Below are 24,964 nucleotides of genomic sequence, written 5' to 3' on the forward strand. Positions count from 1 at the left end.
ATTTTTTATACTGGAAAACATTTTATCGGTCACCTTACTATACTCTTTGCAACAAAAATACGCACATAAATTTAAATTACCTTTTAATTACCTATGACCCTAGTGCTTTAAGTATCTAAGTATCAAAGATTTCTTTTGGGTTAGGTGATCATTACAAATATTATTAATACCCAATTGTCCAAAACAACATAAATGCATTATAAATGCTAATAATTCATTTAAAAAGTAAAAATTTGATTAGAAATGTATGGGACTGTTTTTCTTTCCTTATGTATTTTCAAGGAACAGATATTATTTACTTCTAAAGGATATGATTCAGCATAAATTCTATTCCCATTTTTTGTTTTATACATGTGTTGAGAGGGCTTGCTCACATAAATGAGTAGATGAGAATGGATGAAGTCTGGCTACAGTGACGCCATTAATTTCTCTGAATTCCTTCTGAGTAATTTGTCTCAGACCACATAGTGATCTGTCATCAAAAGTGACTTGTCAGTGATCTATCAGCTGACCAGAAGATTAGAATTTTCTATTTTATTGAATGGAAAAAATTGGAAACCTCCTTCAGTGCAAAAGGGAACATTACTGAGGCATTTGAATCACTCACTTACGTCAACACCCATATTTCAAGTGGTCCTTTTTTTTCCCAGTCCTTCAAAGGTTCTGCATCCTAGCAATGTACTGTGTAGTAGTGATACTTGGGATGGAAAAGAAGGATGCTTTTCTTTTATAACGTGGGTGTAGGTGATCAAGCAGGCAGCAAGATGCTTTCAGAAGCAGGGCATTCTCAGGAAGACAAATTTTAGGCAAATGTACATGTGAAGGTTGAGAAATGTAAAATTTCCTTAAAATTATCCGCTCCCACGTGCCCCTCTGAGAATCGTCGTGTCCCCCTAGGTGTGTGTGTCCCTCCTTGAACCTGCTGGGCTAGACTGATTTCACCCAGGCAAGTACTTGAACCACTGAATAAAGAAAAAGAAAGAGGGGTGGGTTGGTGGTAAAAAGAGACAGAGAGAGAGCGAGAGATTCAGAGACAGAGAACTCCATCTTCAAACTAAACCATTCGATGACCAGTCTACCATATACTAAAGGCATAACACATTTCAAATAAGCAAAAGCCACATTGTCTAAATAACCAGGGAGAAAAAGTGGTCCACTCACTCCGTAATACTGGAATTATAAATAAATCTTCAGCAAGCCTCATGGCTCTTTCCTTGATCTCATGAGATTGCCAGCCATTTATTTCAGAGGCGTTTCTAGAGACTCTCACAATACTTCTCCCACTCAGGGGCACAAAAGAATGACAGGCGTCATGTTTTCATTTTAGATTTAAGAGATTTGAATGGGAAAAAAAAAAAAGTGATTGCCTTTAACATACCTGCCCTGAGGGCTTGGGTAACTCCAACGTCCTTCCAGCATTGGAAAATGAAATTAAATGGGACAGGAAAAGTAAAAAATATATAAATAAATAAGTAAATAAAACAAGCCACTTACAATGAGAGGACCCCGGTTGTTTTCTCGATACTTGTTCTGGAAGAAAATGTAAACGACAGTGGCGGCCAAGGAGTAGAGGAAGGCGAAGACGGCGACGGTGACGAAGAACTCGGCCGAAGACGAGGAGTCGCCGATCAGGGCCACCTTCTGCCGCTCCTTCCCCTCGCAGGTGGGCACCTCAAACGTCACCTGGTGTAACCTAAGGTACCAGAGAGGAGACGCTTTAATGCTGCGGAGAGAAAACTTGATGCCATAGGTGAGATGTGATTTGGGACCTTTGTGGTGTGTCTCTGGGACAAGCTCATTAAGCGAAATTACAGGGATTGGAGTTGGTGTCGTGGACGGGGACACTGCAATTACACATCATTCCACTGGGTTCCACCACAGCTAGTCACTTTAGAGAGAGGGCAGAAGGGGAAAGGGAACCTGAAATGATGGAGGATTAGACCACATCTTTCCGCTTAAATTCTCCAGTGCTTTCTCATCATACTTGGACTCAGATCCTGACTCCTAAACGTGACCCATCAGGTCTCCTACGAGGTCCTGGCTCAGGGCCTTTTCACTGGCTGTTCCCTTTTCCTTAGTCACTGTCTCCTGACATCGCCCATGACTGGCTCCTTCGTGGCCTTCAGGTGACAGCTCAAACGTCATCTCCTGGAAGAGACTTTCCCTGACTGTTAATCTAAAATAGCTCCTTTCCCTTAGACATTTCTACCTCATCATCCTGCTCACCGTCACTCACAGCTCTCATCACCAGCCACACATCCTTAGTAATGTATTTAATTAGTTTTTTTTTCTACCTCCACTTCACTTGGAATCTTGAGTTTCTTCTTCTCTGTATATCCAGCACGCCTGACACTTGTCAGGCACTCAGTAAATAGGACCTGGATAAGTGTACAAACACTCTTGATTCTGTAAAAGATGACTGATAAACCCTAACCTGATTGAGATTTTAGAATTTCTATTTTAGAGGATAAATTCTATCAGGACAGCACTGAGGTTCAATGTATTACTTAATAGAAAACAAGTTAAGACTTTGGAGGGCAATATTTCCTGCTCAATAAATAACGTCTAAGGAAAATGTGTTATACCCAGTATGATAGCTCACACTGTGAACTGGGTGGTGATCTGTAATTCAACACACAAGCCAAAATTCTGCTTCTTCAGAGATGACTAAATTATTCCTTGAGTATTAGGGAGGCATGCGGAAATAGACATGAATAAGGTTTAGCGATACCAGTAAAGGGCCACCTGGAAAATTACCTACAAAAGTAATAATGATGACAAAGCCTTTGATGAACCTGATAAAGTCCCAACTTATGCTTAAGAAGTATTTCTCTTACTAAGCAAAACTTGATTCCTTTAAAACGGATTTGTGGGGCACATTCTCTCACAATTTAGGTAATAACAAAACGGTAAAACAGTAATGCCAATTGCAACTGACATATTGGTGCATTTATGTGCCAGACATTGTTTTATTTAATGCTCACAGCAGCCCTGTAAGTAAGTTCCTTCCTTCTCAGAAACCTATTCTTTTAAAATTACTGCTTGACTTGAGAACGCTGTTTACATAGTCCACCTGATTTTGCTTGTGTATACTGAGCCTCCTCCTGTTTCTTGTCAACCAGAAAAGTGTACAGTTTCAGTAAAATTCAGGAAAATAGGGGGCATTCATCATGATTATACTGTAGAGATCCTCTCGTCCCATTGCCAGAGATATTACAATATTTTTTAATAGGTTGGTCTGTGGGCATGCTGAAAAATGAAATAGATTTAAAAGGTAATCATGCCAATTATTTTGATATTCTAAAGTTATTTTCAAATAATGTACCTTTTTTTTGGTCTCACTTACAATGTGTCATCTGTTCAACACATTTTTAACAAGAAGCTCTGTCATTCACACAGTGACTAGATTCTGGGGGTAAAGTGGGGAACAAAGATAGAGGTGCTGATCTCTGCCCATAATGAACTTAAAGGTTAGAGGGAAAAGAGGTTTTCTAGGAGGAGCCTCAGGCTAGTCTGGGGGTGGGGTGGTCAAGGTAAGATTCCTCATGGAAGTCATTTTTAAGCTGCCGCTTAAACATGGGTAGAAATTATCCAGATCAGCAGTTATGAAAAAAAGCACAATGAAAAATGATTTTGTAGCCACTAGGATGGCTAGAATCAGAAGGATTATAAGACTGGAATAACAAGAGTTAGTGAGATTAGACTGGACTAACAAAATGAAACTGGAACAGTAAGTTTCAATGAGAAAAATGGGAACTTTCATATATTGTTGGTGGAAACATACAATGGGTACAGCTACTTTGGAAAAGAGCCTGGCCATTCTTCAAATAGTTAAACATAGAGTTATCATACGATCCACCGACTCTAATTATAGATGCGTGTCCAAGAGAAAAGATAACATTTGACTGCATAAAAGCTTGCACAAGATTGTTCACATCAAGGGTTACTCATCAGAACCCAAAAAGTGGAAGCAACCCAAACGTCTGTCAGCTGATGAACGGACACATGAGACGTGGTATATCCAGGGGATGGAATATTATTCGTCAATAAGAAGGAATGAAGTGCTGGATCATGTTACAGCATGGATGAGTGTTGAAAATGTGACGCTAAGTGAAAGCAGCTCATCACAAAGGGCCACACATTGTGTGAGTCTATGTATATGCGATGTTCAGAATAGGCACATTTATGGAGACAAAAAGTAGGTTAGTGTTTGCCTGGTGCTGGTGGGGGTGGATTGGGGATGATGGCTAAGTGGTACAGGATTTCCTTCTGGGGTAACGCAAATGTTCCAGAATTGACTGTGGTGACGGGTGCACACCCTGTGAATATATTAAAAGCCATCCAATAGTACATTTAAAATGAATGAATAGTACTGTATGTGAATTATATTTCAAAAAGCTGTTAAAAATAGGTATAAAAAAGCACGTACCAAGATCCTGCAGAGACAAGCAGCATAGCATATGGGAGAAGATGAAAGATAGCTTGGGGGCTGGAAGATGGCAGGAAAAGGGATGAGTGATGAAGGATGAGATGGGAGAAGAGGCCAGGGGCCTTCACTGCAGGGCCTCGTCGTAGCTTTGGGTCTTTACCTTTTCACTCTCTTAACAACTTCCATATATAACATACGTGTTATGTTTTTCGTGTTGTACAACACATCCCTCGTACGTATTTATCTTACAACTGGAAATTTGTAACTTTTGAATGTCTTCATCCAATTCCCCCTCCCCCTACTGGAAACCCCCAATCTGATCTTTTCTTCTATGATTTTGTTTGTTTTTGAAGTATAATTGACCTACAACGCTAGGTTAGTTTCCATTGCACAACATAGTGATTCAATATTTCTATATATTCCAAGATGACCATCGTGGTAAGTCTAGTTATGATGTTACCATACAAAGACATGACATAGGCATTGACTATATTCCCCACACTGTACATTTCATACCCATTCCTCACTTACTCTGCAACTGAGTGTTTCTCTTAATCACCCTCAACTATTTCTCTCCTCTCCCCACCCTCTTCCCTTCTGGCAATCACCTGTTTGTTCTCTGTATCTATAATTGTTTCTGTTTTGTTACACTTGATCATTTGTTTTGTTTTTTAGATTCCACATACGAGTGAAGTCATACAGTATTTGTCTTTCTCTGTCTGACTCATTGCACTAAGCATAATGCACACTAGGTGCATCCGTGTTGTCAAAAATGGCAAGATTTCATTCCTTTTTGTGGCTAACATTCCACCGTATATATACACCACATCTTCTTCATCCTTTCATCTACTGGTGGGCACTTAGGCTGCTTCCGTATCTGGGCTGTTGTAAATAATGACGCAATGAACATGGGATGCATGTATCTTTTCTACTTAGTGGCTATTTTGTTTTCTTTGGATAAATACCCAGGAGTGGATCTTTATTTGAAGACAAAGATTGGAAAGACTTTCTTAAACAATATGTAAAACAAAAATAACAGGCAGGGCCGTGTCATCTGTTGCTACTATTTAGAAATATGCACACTTGCTTCCCGGGTGTCAGGATCAGCGATGCTTCCAACACGCCAGCTTCCTCAGCTAACACGCACAGACTTCCTTGGTCCGCGATTTTTGTCTCCAGTGAGAGCAGCAGGGAGAGGGAGAATAAAATAATTTTCTTCTACACAAACAGCTGCATATCAACATTTTCCTCGTTGCTAACTTACTGTATTGATTTACAGTAAACGTTAATAGTGCTCCTCGGCACAAGACAAAAAAAAAAACAAAACCACTAACAAATCTGCTGTGCTTATTAATGCCAATGATCTATAGCTTCGTATCGAGCCCTCGAGCCACATGGGGTAAAATCAGGAGCAAGAGAGGAAATGGAAGTGAAGCTCTAGGCTGGTGCCTCTTCCGTGGAAAGGAGTAGGGACCGTTTATAAAGGAAGAGCATGTCAGCACAAAATAGTCTGAGCATAATCATTCACAGCACTGAGCATCTTGAATGCTATGCAGTGGTATATACTGCTAAATATATACACTGTACTAGAAAGGCTCTTCTAGGCAGCAGCTACATATAGATGTTGTATCTTGGAGGGAGAGATTTTATAGTCAGCGTGAGTTTAGCAGCTATGGTAACTTTGGAAGCAAATATCATTCATTTAGAACCTAAACAAGGGGGAAACTGTTCTGTACAGATACAGCATGTTAGCTGATGGAATCTGGAAGTTGGTCGGGACTACCTCTGATCTTGTGAGGAACCAGTCAGGGAGCAACTGCTGAGCCCGCAAAAGGACCAAATCCAATTTGTTGATTTCAGATGTATAATTCCATCCTTGGCTGGCCTGACTCAGTCAAGGGGGAACTGAATTTCTTCGGGATTTACTGCATTGTGTCTGTCTACAAAAAACCCATCCATGTTAGAGCATGTTTTTTTCTTTCCCTTTTTAAACTTTTACCAACACTTAAAAACAGCCTTTTAAACATTCAGCTCCTGCTTCAGTTGAACTAAAGGAGCTGCTGGATACCCACAGTGTTTAGTTCTGTTTGGAAGGCTTGAAAAAAAAATTAAGCAAGTTGCTGCTGCTTTATTAATGAAAATATTTAGGACAACAACCCACCAACATTTGCAACCTCCAGACACTGTGCTAGCTTCTTTACTGACGTGTGTCTCAGTTGAGGCTCATAACAACCTTCTTCCATAGGTGCTAGCATTATCACCATTATACAGATGAGGAAACTAAGGCTGGAGGTAGTGGGCTTGCCAGAGGGAGTTCAGGTGGGTAGTGGAGGGTGGAGGTGAGTCTTGAATGCAAACAGATCAGAAGGAGCAATACTGGTAATTACGGCACATTCCTGCTTCTGCTTCAAAAATAACAGCGCCAGACTCACAGACGTAGAAAACAAACTCATAGTTACCAAAGGGGAAAGTCAGGGGGAGGGATAAAAACTGGGGGTTTGGGATTTGCAGATGTGCATATAAAATAGATAAATAACAAGGTCCTACTGTGTAGCACAGGGAACTATACTCAGTATCTTGTAATAACCTATAATGAAAAAGAATATGAAAAGGAATATATATATATACACACACACACACACACACACACACACACACATATATATACATACAGACACACATATAACCAAATCACTATGCTCTACACCAGAAACCTAACACAACATTGTAAATAGACTATACTTCAATGTTTTAAAAAAGTTACAACCTCCTTAGATTTCCAGCTGGATGTCTGTATGAAAATGACTAAGCCAGCTCTCCCATGCCATCTAACCTAACAGTAGACCGATATGATAGTTTATACAGATTAAGACTCTAAACAAACATTCGTCTGCTTCCACTTTGAAGCACGTGGATTAGGCATCCGAAGAGGTACCCAGCAATGGCAGAGCTGAATCCCTGTAGACCAGCCAACAGGAAGTCATTAAAACTTCCTAGTTGCCAAATTTGGCCCTGGGTTATTCTAACATTTGCTTTAGAAGCGAGCAGAGCGCCAGTGAACCTGACTGTCTCACGTACTGGAGTTGTGATCATCATAGCGTGCTTGGTTCTTTACGGACGGTGAGGAAAGGACAGCACGGGGTCATCTCTGGATAGCGCTGTACCATTAAGGGCATCTGGTAATAAGCCTTGGGAAGTTGTTGGCAGTGTCTTTCAGCAGGTGTGGAAGAAAGGAGGACTAAAGCTCCTAACCTAAGGGTGGTTCAGTGCAAGACAGTCGTGTGCGTGTAATAAGAAGTGTATTTGCGTGTGCACTTACACACTCACACACGCCCCTGCTTGCTCAGCCTGTGTGATTCACAACAGAAATCACTGCAAGATCCTAGGAGTTTACACATAATTTCACACACTACATCTCACGTCCCCCCCCCCCCCCCCCGCAGCAACCTTCTGCATTTTACAGATGAGGAAGTCGGAGCTCCGCCATCTTGAAAGAGGCATCAAAGATCACCCAGTCGGTACAGAGAAGAGGCAAACTCAGAACCCAGGCTTTCTGATCCCCAGTTCTAAGTATTTTTTAACTGTTTTTTTTTTTTTTTTTTTTTTTTTTTTGAGGAGAGGTACTGGGGATTGAACCCAGGACCTCGTGCATACTAAGCATGTGCTCTACCACTGAGCTAGACCCTCCTCCCCAGTTCTTTTCAAATTGATGACCCAGATTCCTTTTCTAAGTTTTCCCAATGACTGAATTCCCCACTACTCTCAAGTCCTGCATTCACTCAGGAGGGATCTACGGAGCCCCGGGTGCCAGTCACCCGAGAAGCCAGGATGGAAGGCAATGCTTTGTGAAGAAAGGGGTGGAGGTTATCCAGGAGCTGGAAAAGGCCAAGTCCCCTCAGACTGTCATTTCCCCACCATTTGTGGGGCCATTTAGGATGGTGATCCCACCTCCACCACAACTGGACGCCAATCACCAACTGACAAGGTTACTGAGCCCAGACTAGGCCAGACACCAAGTCAGATGCTTTCATTTATCACCTCCCTTCGACCTTCAAACTTGATAAAGTGGGTGCAACTTCCCTTATTTTAGGGGCGAGGGAAGTGAGGAACAGAGCGGTTGAGCCACTTACTGAAGCAAGGGGCTCGAAACAAGAGTCTCTCTGACCCCAAAGCTTTCACTCTTACCCGCCCACGTGAAAAAAACAGAGCACTATTCATTGTTGTTCTCACTCACATATTTACGGACGTCCCCCAGCACGGCTGCCTTTCTGAGGGCCTTCCTGCAGCCCACTGTCTCCCTCTCTCACCCCTTCTGGTCATTTCTCATCAGGACAGTGGTCGTGGGATGAATGTGTGGGGTCTGTGATGACTTGTTCCATGCTCCTCTGGCTCACGGGTGATTTCAAACTGGTTCTCAAGACTCACAATTGATTAGAACAAGGTTTCCTTTATGCCATCAACACCTCATAAGGCACAGTTTCGTGCTGTGGTCAAAATCTGGGGAGAGTCTGACTTCACAGAGCCTCAGCTGTAGGATCTGTTTGGGGTGGAAAAGGCAGACATGGGGACAAGGTGGGGACTGAGAACAGTCTTGGGGAACATGCTGGTTGCTGTGAGGACTGAGAGAAGGCTCCAGCATGTGCCTAAGTTTGAAGTCCTCATCTTGTACAGGAGGATGGAGAGAGTCTGTCTGAGATACAGGACTCACCGACCTGAAGGTGACAAGGATCAGTTTACCTGGAATGCCTCTGTTGACAAGAAGGATCATTACTAGGCTCCAGGCAACATCAAAGAAAGCGGAAATAGAAAACAACCCCGTTCACAGATACCCTTCTGGAGCACCTCGTGGGTTCTAATGATGCCGCGTGTCCCCAGGAAGGTCAGTGGACCTGGAGGTTGTGCCCGCACTCCTGTCTGCTAGACCTAACAGCTGACTTCCAGCCTCTTCATCTTAACGTACATGGTGTTGTTTAGACAGCCAGAATCATTTTTCCAGATCCTTTGGTCCTAACCTTGGTTGAATCAAAACCGGCTTCATCTCCAAGCCTGCGGTGACAGCCTGCCATGGATTCACTAAAAACATTTGCTTAAAAGAAAAAAAAAAAAACAAAACCAAAACGAAGTGAAGGACAAAATGCTGTATGTATTTCTGCTCTTAAACACAAGGCCATTTCTCCTTGATACAATTATGTATTAAATGTACTAAAGCTTCCTGCTTCCATGGGAGAAACTTTCTGTTACTTTTTCTGCTGTTCACTTTACCATGAGGGAAGAATTTTTTTTTTTTTAAGGAGAGTAATAATCCATTTTGGGCAGAGGGAACTGAGTTAGCTAGACACTGGAAAAGGCAATCAAGGTGACAGCAAACAGTACTGTGTCCTGCACAATGCACTGTGCTTGTCCACACGAGGAAAAGGCTGGGAGACGACTGGCCCTCCCCACAGTGCATGGGCACCGTCTCCAACGGCCACAGAGGGATTTATCCAATTTATTTAAAGTGCATTATGCTAGAAGCATCTTTTCAAATTTCATCCCCCTCCACAAGTTTGTATTTATACAGATAAACATCTCCAAGTAAAATGGCAGACTCCAAAGTGATTAAACAGGAATGATCAGTAGAAGCCAGCGTATGGCTGGGAGAGGAACTGGAAGCAGAAGAACTCTATAAAACCCATATAATGACATGCAAAGAGGCACTGCCATTCTCGCTAAGCTATGATTTATTAATTTTAGTTTCTTCAAATAGAATTTGAGTCATAGGGAACTCAGACTGCCTCTGCATGGTCAAATTAAAACAGATAATGAGGTCGTTATCTGTGTATTTCAGGGAAAATCTTTTTTTTTTTCCCTTCTTGTTTGTCTTCCCTGAACTGTGGTATTGTACTCCAGTGCATTATGAAACAAAAAGTCCCAGAGGTTTTTTTTTTTTTTAATACTTGAATACCCAGACAACTGCCTGTCCCTGTCCATTTTATTTAGTTAGTAGAGAAATGTTTCATGGATAAACAATTTCAAGGGTTGGACTAAAAGATATTTATAACATTCAGGACACACACAGGTCACATGGGAGGGGGCAGCAGAAACCTGTCTGCGCTGACCTTTTGTTTAGAATTTTGGGCAAATTGATTCGCCTCATTAACAGTCAAAATACGCGATGAACAAAAATTCAATCGATACAGAAATGCTTAAAGGAAGAAAAGGTAAGGTTCTTCACAATTTCATCCCCAGTATTAACAACTTAAGAAATGGAAATTAAACAGGATCTTTCATTTGCTGTGTATTACCTAATCATAGGACCAGGAAATACCTTACTTTTCAGGAAGATTTATCTTATTCTTTTAATATACCCTACAGGATGTATGAATTAGCATACTGTGTACAATATTCTGCATTAGTGCACATGGCACAGTAATTTTCTTAGTGGTCCCCTACAATGGACGTTTTGATTGTTTCCGGTCTTTAACTGTCAGAACAGCGCCTTGAGCATGTATCTTCGGATATCTGTATGGTAATTTTCTTTGAATAAAGTTCTAGAAGCAGGAATGCTGGGTAAAGGAGTGTATGAGTCAGGGTTCTCCAGGGAAACAGAACTAATAGGATACATATTTTAAGGAATTTAAGGAACCTATTTTAAGGAATTAGCTCACATGATTGTGGGGGCTGGCAACTCTGAAATGCAAAGGCAAGCCAGCAGGCTTAGACACTCAGGTGAGAGTTGATGTTATAGTCTTGAGTCCAAACCCTGGAAAACCAGAATATCTATGTTTCAGTGTGAAGGCAGAATTCCTTTTTTTAAAGAAGAAACTCAGTCTTTCTCATCAGACCTTCTTCAACTGATTGGACGAGGCCCACCCACATAAGATAATACATTGCATTTATTGTAGTGCTTGCATATAATTGGCAATTAGTTTTTAGGCAGTTCATAGGCAATTACTATTATTAGGTGAATTGCAAACAGTTTCCAAAATTCAAAATTCAAGGCGTAAGTCTAATTACTAAAGTTAATTTTTAAAATCCAAATGTTTTCAAAAAGTAGAGTTCCAAGACCTGGAAACATGGCACGTTCTATTACTATATTGCTCTGTCAAAAAGCCACCCGATCAAGCAGTTATTTGGTCATTTTCTGCTGTTGTGTGTTGTCATTTCATTCTTTACACAGTAACTGACCTCGCTGAATGTTCAGGATAGGGAAACTAACAGAACCCTCGCTGGGTAGGAAATTCAATATATCTGCCAGATTGTAATAAAATAAGCAGAAATCGTTTATACATATAGTACAAAATGCAATCTCCTTTAAACCACTGAAAAGCTATTGCCCTGTCAAGTGGCTATGGAATTGTCAGTTTCCAATCCTTCTGTTGTTAATATCATCATAAACACACAAAATCTTTTTTGGGGGAAAAAAAGTCTAAGGCACAAGGAAACACTGTTCATCTTAGTTAACTAAACACGATTTGTTCAACGTATTTATCAGCTCGGGATGGAAGGAGTGCTCTTTACTGTCAGCAAATAGAATGTCACCCATGTTTCGATGCTTTGCCAGCAACAGGGGATTAATCATACTTTTTTTCCAAGTTGCACTTGGAACATGACATCTAAGAATTCATTTTCCGCACAGCAACCAGAAATCTCCTAAAAACCATAAATCGGAGCATGTCACTCCCCCACCTAAAACTCCCCTCCAAGGCTTCCCTTTGCACTCAGGGCCACATCCACACCCCTCATCATGTCCTCCAAGGACCAACACCAGCTGGCTCTTGCCCACCTGACTGCCATTATCACACCCACTTGCCACTTTCTCTTCCTAGAACACACTCCCACCCCCGCCCACCAGGGCCTCTGGACTGCCGCCATATCGTCCACGGTCAGCTTCGTCTCTTCATTCGGGTCTCAACGCGAATGTCACCACCTCTGCGAGGCTCCCCTTGACCACCTAGTCCGAAGCACGCGTCCCAGCCCTAGGCTTCTCTCTCACAGTATCCCACGTCGTTGCTTTCGGTTTCTTTGTTTATTGCCCTGCTGCCTGTCTGAAGCTACCCTGCTCCCTGCTTCTCTGTACGCCTGTGCTTTGCCTGTCTCTCCCACTAGACTCTCAGGGGCATGGAAGCAGGGGTCCTGTTTCTGTTCACTCCCTCTCTATTACTGAGCACCAGGTCCAGTCGGGTTCCCAGTAAACACCCAATACATATTTGTTACATGGAGAAGAAAGGAGGGATGGGAGGAAGGGAGGGAAGGAGGGAAGGAGAAAGGGTGGAAAGAGAAAGGGATTCCTACAAGAGACATCTGTCTGGAAGCTGACCCTGCTCCTCCCCTGTAGACTTGTAGGAAGAGATGCTTCTCCTGTTCTCTCAGAGGAAACCAAGACTCAGAGAGGTGAAGGCACTTGATCAAAGTCACACAGGGCAAGATGCATGACTCAAGCTTTCTGCTCCTGAATTGGGGGACTTGGCGCTACTCTGAAATTTCTAGAAGGAAGAAACTCTCTAGTGGCTCAGAAAGGCCATATCTGGAGGTTGGAAGAGCCATAGGACTAGAGGCCAAAAATGGCAGGCATCCCTAGGGGTTTTGGAGGCCCCTGGGGAAGCCCAACGAAGACCCTCCCCTCCAAGCCTTCTCAGGCATCCTCCATAGACCCTGTGTGTCTAAGTCACACCCACACAGCTGAGCAACGGCTCTGGCCCAGGGTCAGGACCAGGCTTCAGTACCATGCTTTTGGCCTAAGGCCTCACTCATTCATCTCTCCATCCAACCATCTCCGTGTGGAACACTGTGCCGGGGAAACAATATGGAGATGGTTTCTGTTCTCAGAGTCTTTGTTCTAAGAAGAGGCAGGTAACTGAACAATGTGTTTCAGGAAATGGCGAGGAGGGTTAAGTTCAGGGGTTTATAAGAGCCCTGAGTGGGTCTAGGCAACCAGAGAAGGATTCCTGGGGGAGGTGAAGTTTAAATGAAGCCTGGAGGGTGAAGAGGGTATACTGGCTAGCGGAAGCTGGGGAAGGGAGGGCTCTGGGCTTAGAGGTGAGAAAGTGTGTGCTTTGAGGCACTGTTTTCTTTTAGAAAATGGAAACAGGATTGCCATAGTCACTTCTGTCATTAATAATGATAATGTAACAATAATAGTGAGTAGGTACTGATCCCTGCCTTGGTGACAGCCACTGTGCTATGTCCTTTACATACCATATTTCCTTTGCTTTTTACCAGGGACCTGAGAGGCATAATCATCATTACCCCTATTTGACCGATGAGGAGACTGAGGCTGAGACAGTCCCATAAAAGGAATAAGCTGGCTTCCTCCCTTCTCCCCTATAGTCTAAGACCTGGTCTGTCTAGAGAGTCTTCTCTGCAGTCACATCTTGCCTCCCCCACGCATGCGTTATGCCTCTCCTGCAGACTGGATGTTTCCTCAGCTGTTCCCAGAGCCTCCTCCGAGCCAGTTCTCTGTTTGCCTGCAGTGGGGGGAGGACAGAATTCACTTCCCTGGAGCCACGGGGGGGCTCAGATGGAAGATGAGGGCAGTAGGGCTGGAGGAACCCGGGAGTGGAAACTGATGAAATATCGGGAATTGTCCCCCAAAAGTTGATCTTCAGGGTTACAAAAGTGAGGACTTGGCTAAATCTCAAAAAAGAAAAAAATAATTGGCTGAAAACCCAATTTGCCAAATAATCAATTAACCCGAAGCTGTCAAGGAGATTTTACCACAACCATTTTGCCACAAGTGTCTGAGGTTGAAGATGCTTCTCAGTTTGAAGGCCAGTAAGAATGTAGATGAGTGTGTGTGTGTGTGTGTGTGTGTGTGTGTGTGTGTGTGTGTGTGTGTGTTGGATAGTGCTACAGGGCTCGGCCCAGTGCAGCTAATACACTGGAAATATTTCAGAAGAGAAAAACCCATCTTTCAGCAAAATGATCATCTGGCTCAAGGGAAATGGCTTTCTTGCATATTTACTACTTAGTTCTTGTGGGAATGGATGTAGAGACCCTCGGGGCCACCCCGTTTTGCCCTGGATAAAGAATTCTTTGGGGCTGATGTGGTGCCTTTGCAGCTAACATTGACAATGACACTGTCCTTCACGCTGCCCAGGACAAGGGAAGAGATGGCTTCCTTCCACTGCCCATTCTAGTCCACACACATGGGTGTGGTCTCAGGCAGTCCTTCACCATGTCCAGCTTAATCCCTTCCTGCTTATCCGAGTCAGTCTCCTGAACTTCTGTCTCCAAATAAGTCACCCCACTTTGGGCCAATCTTCCAGGAAAGACCGTTGTTGTACAACGTCTAGGATTCTAGCGGAATTCGACTGGAGGGATTTTACTGGAAAGACTGAATTTTTCATGGTGGCCAGTGACACGCATCTGTTCATTGAAGGGTCCAAAAAGTCTTAAGAAGGAAAATAGTATTTAATCATTGGAAAGATTTCCAACAAAATAAAATGAAAAAACCCTTCTACTATTTCTTTTTCTTCTTGATTCACAGAATGTTTAAATGGAAGCTGAATCCAGCTTCCTCCCCCGATAATTAGAAATAAAGGCCTAAACCATGCGAACATCTGCTACAAATAAGTCTTTCAAGTAATTTGATATTCAACATTCTCGTGTAGCTCCCTGGAAATACTTAATGTTCCTGAAAACTGTAGATCAGAACTCCTCAAACTGTGGTTCAAAGACCCCTGAGGATATATTAAATGCTTCCAGGGGGTTCATGAGATCAAAATGGTTCTCACAATGATACTAAGATGTTACTTGAAATTTTCAGTCTCATTCTCTTGCAAATGTACAGTGCAATTATCCAGAAGCCACATGTTGTGGGATACAGCCATCGTTCCGAAGGCTAATGGAATGTGTATTTGCAGATTCTTATATTTTATATATTTCTTCATTTTGCTTTCTGACATGGTAATCTTCTAAATACCCATAGGCACAACCCATACAAATGAAAAGCTGTTTGTGGTCCTCAATCATTTTTAAAAATGCAGAGGGGTCTTGGGACTTAATGTCTGAGAATGGCTGCTCTAAATAATGATTTTTTTTCACTTTCCCCCAATTTTTCATTTTTTCTCATGCCCGTTTTTAATATGGGCATGCATGGCCCGATGTGAGGCGTACCTATTACATCCGTGTCATCACACTTAGCCACTTTTCCCACTGTCGTCAACCAACGAGTGTCTATCAGCTCCCTGTCTTTGGCAAATACTGAATAAAGGGCTCTTGGATCAGAACTCTAGGTGGCGCTACCTGGATAGTCTCTATCCAGCTGACCATGACCTCACCCAGAAGGCAAAAGCCTTTATCTCATGTTATGAATGTTCCCTGGTCTTTGACACTTCATTTCTTGAGGTCTCTCAGGCTAGAGGTAGGAAAAGAGGGGTCAGCCTTAGATGTTCCATTGTGATGATTATTCCATGTACTCATTACCTCTCCATCCTTTATCTCATCCTCGAAAGGGAGTCCCAGGCTGAGGCCTCAAGATGAGGACATTTACAACGTGGGAGCAAGAGTTATTTATCTTAGTAACCCCACGTAGTGGACATCGGTGTTTTTGCTTATCTGGCACCTGTTCGTCATTTTCTGAATAGTTCTTGGATTTTTAGGTTGGAACATTAGATCTGAGCAACTGTCATGTTTCACTCCCTGAACTTAAAGATCTAAGACAGGCATATTGGATCCTTCTCCAAAATAACGAGGCCAATACGGAAGAAAACATGTGGACAAAGAGAGAGAAAAAGATTCTAGTTCCCTAGATCTAGGGAATGCTAGATCGTGTTCCTAGCATCTAGCACAGCTGCTCAAAAACATTTGTTGATTCAACTGACTTTAGTCTGGCTTCTTTACAAGAGACCCAAGCACCTCAGATAAAAACAGGCGCCCCTTTAATCCTTTATCTTGCATAGACATCAGCCCCAGAAATGCCCACTGGCATCTCCAAGTTTGTAATATCCGCTTCTTTTCTTTTCTGTTTACCCCATCTCTTTGCGCAAGCTTGTACCGCTTCTCTAGATTGTAATTTTCATTCCAAGTGTCCTTTTGAGAAGGTAGTTGTTATAAATCAGGACACTGAATATGTCACGTGATTCAAAAACATTCTTTTCTGAAAGTATTTTTTAGCTTCGCATTTCTCTGTTTAGCTTCTCTGGCTCCTAAATCTTGTGAAAGAAATTCCACAGGTGGCCAACCTATGCCAACATTCACAGTCTGCGTGTCAAGCCAAAAAACATGATCAACATGGATTAAGACAGTGAGTGAGAGGAGAAAATTTTCATAAAAGGAAAATTATAATTAGAAGGATTTAGGACTCAATAGATTTGGCCCCTTCAATCAAGGAAAAATTAACTTAAAGTTCAGATATCCATTTGAAATCTACACAACTATTTCAGAATCCTACCTATGTAAATATTCAGTAGGTCTGATGGCTGTGATGACTCAGGGAAGTAAAAGGGACTAGTCCTTTCTGATGTCCTGCAGATTGAAAGATCAGTATATTGTAACTCTGCATCTTTGGTTGGTTGAATTTAATAAGAAGGCGTGTTAAGAAAAGCTAACCCAACCAAACTCCCTTCCTCTATGGGATTAAAGGGGCTTCTGTTGAGAAATTTGAGATAAAATTTATCTCTTGTTTACTATCAAGACTGAGCCCAAGAGCTCAAAAAGAAATTGGCAGGACGCTGACCATTCATTCCTCAAATCTGCTTGCCTCTGCTTGGCTTTACTCTTTCTCCCTGGGGTGAGCAAGACGGCAGATACACACACACTTCTTGTCAGCTCTGCAGCCCTGATCATCAGAAGCCAATTTCCCTCCCTGCTCCAGTTGAAAAATCCACATTAGGTCATGTGTCCATCTCTAAAACAACCACTGAAGCCAAGGAGCTGGGGGCCCTAACTGGCCAGGCTGCCGTCAGGTGCTCAGCGAGTGTGTGTGTGTGTGTGTGTGTGTGTGTGTGTGTGTGCGCACGCGTGTGCACGCGTGTGCACGTGCAGGGAGTAAGACAAGGGAGAGTGGAGCAGAGCTTTATGTGACCTTCATGAATGGGTTACTCACTGCAAGAAAGAGTTCCAGTACCAGAAAACAGAAATAACACATACCTACTGTATGGGTCTCTTCCTTAGCAGATCATATCTGGGTTTAAAAAAACATCTTTGCACCTCCAGAGCCAAATATTAAGTAGGTTCTCAATACATATTTGTTGGATGAACATAGAGTTACATGTGATATTGTAAGTGCCTACTCCATCACAAGGGCCAACCCTGTGTACTCTCCAAGGAGAATATTTTGCTGAATGCATGTCCATTGTGATACAGCCCCGTTCCACCTTCCCCTCTCCCCATCCTTTCCATGCACAGGCTCATTTCTTTTTCAGCACATTTCCACTTACTCAATCTTAAAGGACTACTCAAGTATTATTTCCACCATGAAGCCTTTTCTGAGGACTACATGCCTCACAATTTCCCCCATCTTGGAGTCGCCACTGCTTCTGTTTCCTGCACCTGGCCCTTCACGAGTAAAGTGTAGCTTCAACCCCTTCAGTTCAACTACCCACGTTCAAACCTGCACCGTTTACTTGCTTTGTCACCGTAGCAAATTCCTTCATTTCCTCATCTGCAGAGGATGCTAACCACAGTATCCACCTCACAGGGCTGTTGCAAGCATTAAATGATACACTATCTGTAAAAAGTTTATTGACATGGTGCCTGGGAAATACTGACTACTGTTACATGTAGTGGAGTAAGTAACTGTGCACCTTGTAGCGGAGACAGGTGATGTCCTGCAGCGTGTCTCCCCGGCCTACCTGAGTTCAGGCAGCTGCTGTGGACGTTGGTTGAAAAACCTTCCACCTGACCCTCTCTTCTCTGTCTCAGGGCCTCCCTCGGCTGGAGGAAGCTTGCTCTGGTTCAAGCAAGCACAGTTCGAAGTGTGGGGGAGTTAAGCCTTTTGAATGCAGCCTTTAACCATCAGATTTTTATCCTTGGCCCCTGGTCTGAGGGTTCTTGGGTGTGTCCCACACAGTTGCACAGAGGATCCCAGCAGGATGGGCTCTAGTTGCCCAGAGAGGAAACCGGCTCACTCATGCAAATTCTGGGGGCTCTTCTCCCTCCTCGGTCTTACTTCCTCCACTTTTTTGCTTGTGCCTTTTGGGATCACCTCACATATGAGCTCCCTGTGCCCAAGTCTGTGTCACCAGGTCTGCCTGGAAGGGAACCCAAATTCAGATAGCTCCCAGCACTTTCAATTGTTCAAGTCATTTCTCAGGGTACCATTATTTAAGGCAGGGATCACATTCTTTTTTTTTAGAACTGAGATGTAATAGACATATAACACGGTATTAGTGTTAGGTGTACAACATTATGATTTGATTTATGCATCTATTCAAAAATTATTACCATAATAAGTTTAGTTACCATCCAACACCATGCACAGTCACTATTTTTTTTTCTCTTGTGATATAAACTTCTACGATCTGCTCTCTTTGCAAGTTTGAAGTATAGAATGCAGTGTTGTTAACGACAGCCACCATGCTGTACATTATACTCCCAGGACTTGTTTATCTTATAACTGGAAGCTTGCACCTTTTGACCCCTTGACCCATTTGGCCATCCCACCCCTCCCCTCTGTATTGCTTGGCATGTTCTGTGGACATGCACCCGAGAACTGCTTGCTGAATAACTGGTATATTTTGAGAAAAAACTTTTTTAATATTTAGCTTCAAGACAAGGAAGTCCTGTGATATTTCTCACCACAGCTGATGGGCTTAATTTTCTATTTGCAGTCCCCTTAGGTTCAAGTTTGGGATACACATGCATGAAAGCTTGACCCCCTTCTGGAAAATTTAGCCTCGGAATTGTAACTTGTGAAAATGAGCCATAAACTGTGGTTCATTTATAAAAAAATAACTTGACACTTCGCTTGGTGGGTTTCACTTTGTTGAGGAATCACCCATTCTCTTGAGTGACTGGTACCAACCCACGAAGATGCCAAAATACACATTAAAAGCTACAGAATTGTGCATTTTTTTCTTTTTTTTTTGTAATGCAAAACCTTCAAACTAGAGATCTGAAAGAACATATGTCCTGGTGCAGAGGTGGAAACAGAAGTGAGGAAAAGAGAAAGGGCCTTTGTCTTCCTTCTACTAAACAAGTGGCTAGAATAAATGAGAAGTCTGGTCAGATGAAGTTTATTCTTTCCAATAAAATAGCCAGGCTCATGCTTGTTTTATTTATGATTTACAAACAACCTGTCATTTTCAGAAATGCCTTGGCAACGTATAGATTATATGATAAAGTGGAAAGGAGAAAGGCATACTAATTGTATGTAAGGTTAGTATTGAAGCTTCTAGTCAGGTAACTGTCACCATGATCACGCTGCATAATAAACCATCTCCAAATTCAGTGGCTTAAAACAGCCACCACCGGCTTCTGCCCTTGTGTCTCCAGGTTGGCTGGGGTAGCTCTGCTTCGTGTGTTCATGTGAATTCTGGCCCTCAGGATGAAGAGGGGCACATCTACCTGGGGGGGGTGGGTGGGTCTTCCTTTGCTGTTGGCAGAGCACAGGAAGGCAAGCCAGGGACGCACCATGCTTGCTAAGGTCTCGTCTGGAAAATGACATACCCTTACTTCTGCCCGCCTTCCATGGACAAAAGCAACTCACCTGCCGTGCTCAACACCAGTGGGCAAGGAAATATACTGTCTCTGAGTGACCATGGTGACCAAAGGGTGGTTTGCAAAAACTAGTTTGGGGAAGAGGGTGTGAAGAATTGTGACCAGTAAGTCTGTCTGCTGCAGGGATTAATATTAATTATCGTACCGCTGTCTGACGTTCATTATGTCCCAGTCACCTTGCTCGCCTTCAATTTGCCGAACATCATTTCACCTTGACACGAATTATTCCCTCTGCTTGCAATTATTTCCCCTCGTATTTTCTCTTATATCTCTTCCACTTCTAAATGTAAACTCCGTGAAGGGAATTTTTGGAGGGTCTGTATTGTTCATTGATGGTGATTTCTTATCACTCAGATGCCGTCAGCTGCTTAAATATTGGGATTTGTGTCAAAAAGTCTTATCGATCAAGCTTCATTGTACATTCTTAATCCACTGGTCTATGTGGTAACTTTGTTCAGATGTTTCAAACCACAATAGGGTTAAGTAGTAGAGGAGAGAGAGATTGTACTGGAAGGACTGAATCTGGATGAAATTTATTCACCAGAGGGTCTACTTCGCCCCACAATAGAGTCACGATTTCAACTCTTAAAATATCTTGGGTTTATTGACAGCCAAGGGTAAATGCTCCAATGAAATGTTTTAGGATTCTGCAATACAGCTTTCTAATTGCACAGGAGTATTCCATGTGATAGGAAGAAATGCTTGCTCGTCTTAGGGAGCTCAGTTTATCCTGGGACACTTGAGGACTCAGCACCTCACGTTATTTCTGGACTCGACTCTGAGCCATTGGTCTGTATGTCAATCCTGATGCCAATACCACATTTTCTCAATTATTCTGATTTTAAAAAAATGTCAGAGAACTACATTATACCACTGCCTTTAATAAACTGTTCAAGAGGCAAACAGACCCAAGGGTGGAAAAATTAGTAATCAGTTTTTTTTTTTTTTCTCTCAAATCAGTCATAACAACTGGAAACCATTTTCAGAGTCAGTAGAAGGAATCACAGGTCATCATGTTCTATATAAAAAGCTCTTTTATGTTGATGGATCTTTTTTCCTACCCACAAAAATTTCCTGGAAGTCATATTTTTAGAATCACATCATAAATTCCTGCCTGAATATGCATTTATTGAGAACCTGCCCTTTGTAAGCATATTCATCTAAACGCCTCAGAAAAACAATTTCTAAAGTTAAGAATTACATTCGTAAATATATGCCTCAATGTGTGTGTAGCGTATTCATTTTCCACATCAGTATTTTCTGTATTTCACTTTATTATTATTTTACTTTCTGCCACTTATTAGCTGTGCAGCCTTGGGCAAGTTATGTAATTTCTCTGACTCCTCTTTTCCTAATACTGAGAGTACCCACCCTCATCGGGTTCTTATAAATATTAAATGAGAAATGCATGTAAAGACCTTATTAGAGCATCTGATACCCAGAAGCACTTAAAAGGCCTAGACGTTTAGCTTTCAGTTTTTCACATTTACGATTAGAGTGTTAGCAGAAGATGCATGATGAGTTTGTTGACAAAACGTCATCTTCACGCGTTAATTATGGAAACTGGAAATGGACAATGATGCAACGCCTAGAGTTCTATTTCACCAACTAAACTCAGCTTACACATCTCTCCTCCTAGCTGTAACATGGTGCCATACCCACATGAGAAAGTAGAAACGTGTTGATAGACATTCAGTGACCTTCATGTCTCATCCATTCTAACGTCTGATTTAGTCATCATTTGATGACTTCTTCCAAGGTTGGTCCTTCCATCTTTCTATAAAGAAGGCTGGCTTTCTAAGTAATTTAACAGGTAAAAGAATCTCCTGAAATATGTGGGCAACGTGAACAGTGGATAAACTATTTGACAGCACTTGTCCAAAGGTATTGTGCTTGAATTTCAAGTCTAATCTACTTAATAAATAAAAGTTTTCTAGTGTCTCGTCCTTTCCAATCATCATGAGGGAGTTTCGTTCCTTACAGTCGTTTTCTAATCTGTACATTTTCCAAGGCAAGATTGTAGGGGACATGAGCTGTGCTTTGGCTGCCAAGCCCTCATTCTCCCTTCTTTTGTTAACAGCACCTTGATTTCCTTGGTGGAATCACGTCTCTTGGAGGGTTGCACCTCTTCTACGAAAGGGACATTTCCAAGCCAAGTGGAGTAGATGTACGGCCCAATGCAGACAACTAGATTATTTTTCTGGATTTTGGACCTTGAGTGGCATGTCGTAAGAAGGGGATGAGGCGTTGAGTTGAATCACTCCTACAGCAGGACACGGATTGAACTATGAATTAAAGCCATTCCTTAGCATACGTGCCTGGAGCGGCCGCGTTTCCTGTACTTCAGAGCCCAGTTCTTCAGGTGTTCCCTTTCATTATGTGAACTTCTCTAAAACCTTCCAATAGGTGACTTCACTTTTGTTACTCAAAGGCAATTTCTGTTACTTGCGTGCTCAAAAACTCCTAGTGACACAAAGTCTGCCTCTACCCCTGCCCACCCCCGGACCTTCCAAAAGAAGCAGGGCTACTGATACTGAGTTTTCCATATATATTTGTTTGTTAACTCAAGTCTCCCAAAAGGCCCATCCGTAAATTCCCCTGGCATTCTCCCATCCCTTTTAAGTTTCAGAATCTCTTAAGCATTCCAGAGAACTCTCCTTCAAAGGAACTCACTGAGACCACGTGTGATGAGAAAGTGACATTTGATAACGAACAAAATCCTTCTTTCCTTCTTTCCCTTCCATCCTTCTGTTTGCCAATAAATATCTAGTGAGGACATCCCTGTCCTAGAGGCTAGAAATAACGAAAATGACTAGGACGGAGTCTTGTTCCTTAGAGAGCCTGGAGTCTAGGAGGGGAGATGAGAGCCACGGAAATAACGGGAATGCCACAGAAACTGTGATAAGAGCTACAACTGAGGAGCAGACCCAGCGCTAGACGAGCACAAAGGAGCCGGGATTAACTCCGGCTGGAAGGACTGGGGAAGATTTCAGGGGAGGAGATGAAATTTCAAGCCGACTAATCCTCCTGTAAGTTGCCAAGTGGCCAGATATCTCCAAGAAATGGAGTTTGCAAAATTAAGCCTGGCCTGCAGAAGATGGTACTTTTCCTCTAGGCGTGGTGTATTACAGTTGCCAAGGTTTATGCCTTCTTGGGCAAAGTGCTAAACTGCTTGGGCCAGGACTGAGAGCACAAGGATGGCAAACCTTGCTGGTCTGTGCCTCGTATGTCTGGGGCCTGGCGTCTGCATCTTTTGACTCAGTGGGACCAAGGGACAACTGACCGGACTGGGGGCCAGTGTGTTTCTTAGCAGTCTTTAAATAGCGCTTAAAATTAACTACCACCTCCAAGTCCCCACTTGGGTTTATTTTCTTCAAATGGGGCTGCAGCGATAACCAAGCCTGCAACTTGTTCTCGGCCTCCTTGAAAACACATCTTCCTTTCATGTCCTTTTATTTCCACACCTCCCTTTCTTCTGCCCACATAATGCAGCCAACTTTCTTCTTTATTTTAACACATAAAGGATGCTCCGAATAAATCTGGGATGGACAATCAGTCTGACAGAACAGGCTTGAAAAACTTATTACTGCTCAGGGCCATGCTGGCGTGGGTTTTGCAGGAAATGCTCCTTTCATGCCGGCAACCTCTAAGACACTGGGAAGCAGCGTTATTTGGAATACAAAACGTTGTGTACCTAGGTGACAATGAATTCCTCCCTCTAGCCAGAGAGTGGAAAATTGGAAGAGAGAAAGCCATTTTTTTTTAAGTTCCATTTTTTTCATAAGGAAGGCTTAATTCGATAAAATAGGTAGCCCACTGCCCTGTCACCCACCTACAAAATCCACATTGTGAACAGTGTTTACATTAGTCTTTCGCTGGAGAAGAAAGAGTAAAAGAATAAAAATGGAAGGCCACTGCTTCTTACAGAGTCCAGGGAGAAAGTCTTTTGTATGTCATTATTTGACTGGACCCTGCTGTGTGAACACATTAGGGAGGGGGCTACTGGGACCCAGAAGCTCCTTGCGAATGACGTAACATTTCTGCAGAAGTAAGCAGGAAAAACGAAAGGAGGCTTCAGTGGGAATTCTAATGTCGCCCTGATTTTCCCAGCCTCAGTGTCCTGAATTCCAGCTCCGTCAATGATCCCTAGGATGTCCTAAAGATCTTTTCATACTTGGGAGGGAATGGAGATGGAGAAGGCAGAGGGTCTCCAGCCCTACGGCCCTTCATATGTTCCCAGTACTCTTCGGGAAAAAGTCACTTTGGAAGTTTATCTGATGCCGCACAGGAGATTGCTTGGGTTCAGTGAGTGCACACATATATGCTGTTATGGGCTGAACTGAGTCCTCCAGAAAAAGATAGGCTGAATTCTTAACTCCCAGGCCCTCAGACTGTAACCTCATTGGGAAATAGCGTCACTGCAGATGTAATCAGCTAAAATGAGGTCATGCTAGAGGAAGGTGGGCCTCCAGTCCAATATGACTGGTGCCCTTAGAAGAAGATGGCCATGTGAAGACAGAGACACAGGGAGAACGCCACGTGGTGACCCAGGCAGAGACTGAGTTATGCAGCTGCAAGTCAGGGAATGCCAAGGATTGCCGGCAAACCGCCAGGAGCCAGGAAGAGGCCAGGAAGGATTCCCCTCCAGGTTTCAGGGAGAGCACGGCCCTGCTGACACTTTGATCTCAGACTTCTAGACTCCAGAACTGTGAGAGGATAAATTTCTGTCATTTGAAGCCATGCAGTTTGCAGTACTTTGTTATGGCAGCCCTGGGAAGCTCGTAACGCATTTGCTTACAACTGCCCGTGATCGCGCTTTATTGATACCTGTGACTCGGACGTCCAGGCTGGCGGTGCTCTTAATACCTACCTCCTCCTCTTCACCTCGTCTTT

General features: G+C 42.9%; 1 protein-coding gene across 1 annotated transcript in view; it reads right to left on the bottom strand.

The window, feature by feature from the left end:
• Nucleotides 1–24,964, bottom strand: part of SYNPR (synaptoporin) — a 273,201-nt gene that overhangs the window by 40,619 nt on the left and 207,618 nt on the right. Inside the window, exon 4 of the mRNA XM_074344557.1 lies at nt 1,495–1,693. Coding sequence (XP_074200658.1) covers nt 1,495–1,693 — 199 coding nt within the window. The remainder of the gene's footprint in view (nt 1–1,494; nt 1,694–24,964) is intronic.

Source organism: Camelus bactrianus, chromosome 17, assembly GCF_048773025.1.
Source record: "Camelus bactrianus isolate YW-2024 breed Bactrian camel chromosome 17, ASM4877302v1, whole genome shotgun sequence".
In the NCBI taxonomy this organism is placed as follows: domain Eukaryota; kingdom Metazoa; phylum Chordata; class Mammalia; order Artiodactyla; family Camelidae; genus Camelus; species Camelus bactrianus.